Source organism: Temnothorax curvispinosus, unplaced genomic scaffold (assembly GCF_003070985.1).
Source record: "Temnothorax curvispinosus isolate PA1 unplaced genomic scaffold, ASM307098v1 QBEX01004871.1, whole genome shotgun sequence".
Taxonomy (NCBI): domain Eukaryota; kingdom Metazoa; phylum Arthropoda; class Insecta; order Hymenoptera; family Formicidae; genus Temnothorax; species Temnothorax curvispinosus.
The window spans coordinates 262,485-263,632 of record NW_020214651.1 but is presented as its reverse complement, the minus strand read 5'-3'; the positions used below and the strand labels follow the sequence as shown (position 1 = coordinate 263,632).

Genomic DNA, 1,148 nt, shown 5'->3' with positions numbered 1-1,148 from the left:
AACTTCCTCGCAATTTTTTTGAAGTTTTTTTTTTGACGTTTTTTTGGGTGTTTTTTTGGCCGTTTTTTTTAAACGTTTTTTAATGTTTTTTGTTGGAAGTTTATCAATGTCCACACTTTCTTTTTCATCTTTAAGTTTTTCTTCTTCAAGTTTTTTTTTTTTCATTTTTAAGTTTCTCTGCAACAACTTCCTCGCAATTTTTTTGAAGTTTTTTTTTTGACGTTTTTTTGGGTGTTTTTTTGGCCGTTTTTTTTAAACGTTTTTTAATGTTTTTTGTTGGAAGTTTATCAATGTCCACACTTTCTTTTTCATCTTTAAGTTTTTCTTCTTCAAGTTTTTTTTTTTCATCTTTAAGTTTCTTTGCAACTTCCTCGCAATTTTTTTGAAGTTTTTTTTTTGACGTTTTTTTGGATGTTTTTTTGGCCGTTTTTTTTAAACGTTTTTTAATGTTTTTTGTTGGAAGTTTATCAATGTCCACACTTTTTTTTTCTTTTTCAAGTTTTTCTGCAAAGTTTTTTAAGTAATTTAATATTTTGCTTTTATTCAATGTAGCATTATAAAATAGATTAATTTCTTCTTGTTTTGTGTGAGAGAAAACAAAACTGATTAAACAAAACTCCATTTCTTCCCAAGGTAATCTATCATAGGTTGATTTCAACTGCCGCTTTAATATATGAATATTTTTTGCGATAAATTTTGCTACAAATAAGAACTTTTTATCTACTTTTTCCGTGTTTGAATAATCTTTCTTTAGCATATTAATGTTTTTAAGTGTTAATTCAATTCGTTCTTTGATATTATTAAGACAATTCTTATCATCATCAAGACAACTCTTTACATTCTGATCTTGTCGAGAAATATTAGAGAAAAAACGGAGGTTTACTAACTTACTTTGAACAAAAATTTCTATTTCGTCTGACAATGGTACATCTTTTAACTTTAATTCTTCATAAGCTCTTGAAAGGATTTCATCCAATTTTCCTAAATGAACAGCAAAATATTTACCTGGCCATTTATTAATAAGTGTATCAAGAAGCTCAACATTGCATGAACGTATAGCATAATAAAACGCATTATGGCATGTTTCATCTTTATCATCTGGTAATATAGTGTTTCTTCCAATAACAACAGACAGATTATTTAGAATT

The 1,148-nt window shown here is 26.7% G+C and overlaps 1 protein-coding gene across 1 annotated transcript in view; it reads right to left on the bottom strand.

Moving 5' to 3' along the window:
• Window positions 1-1,148, bottom strand: part of LOC112454192 — a 12,339-nt gene that overhangs the window by 9,781 nt on the left and 1,410 nt on the right. Inside the window, 1 exon segment of the mRNA XM_025015438.1 lies at window positions 481-1,128. Coding sequence (XP_024871206.1) covers window positions 481-1,128 — 648 coding nt within the window.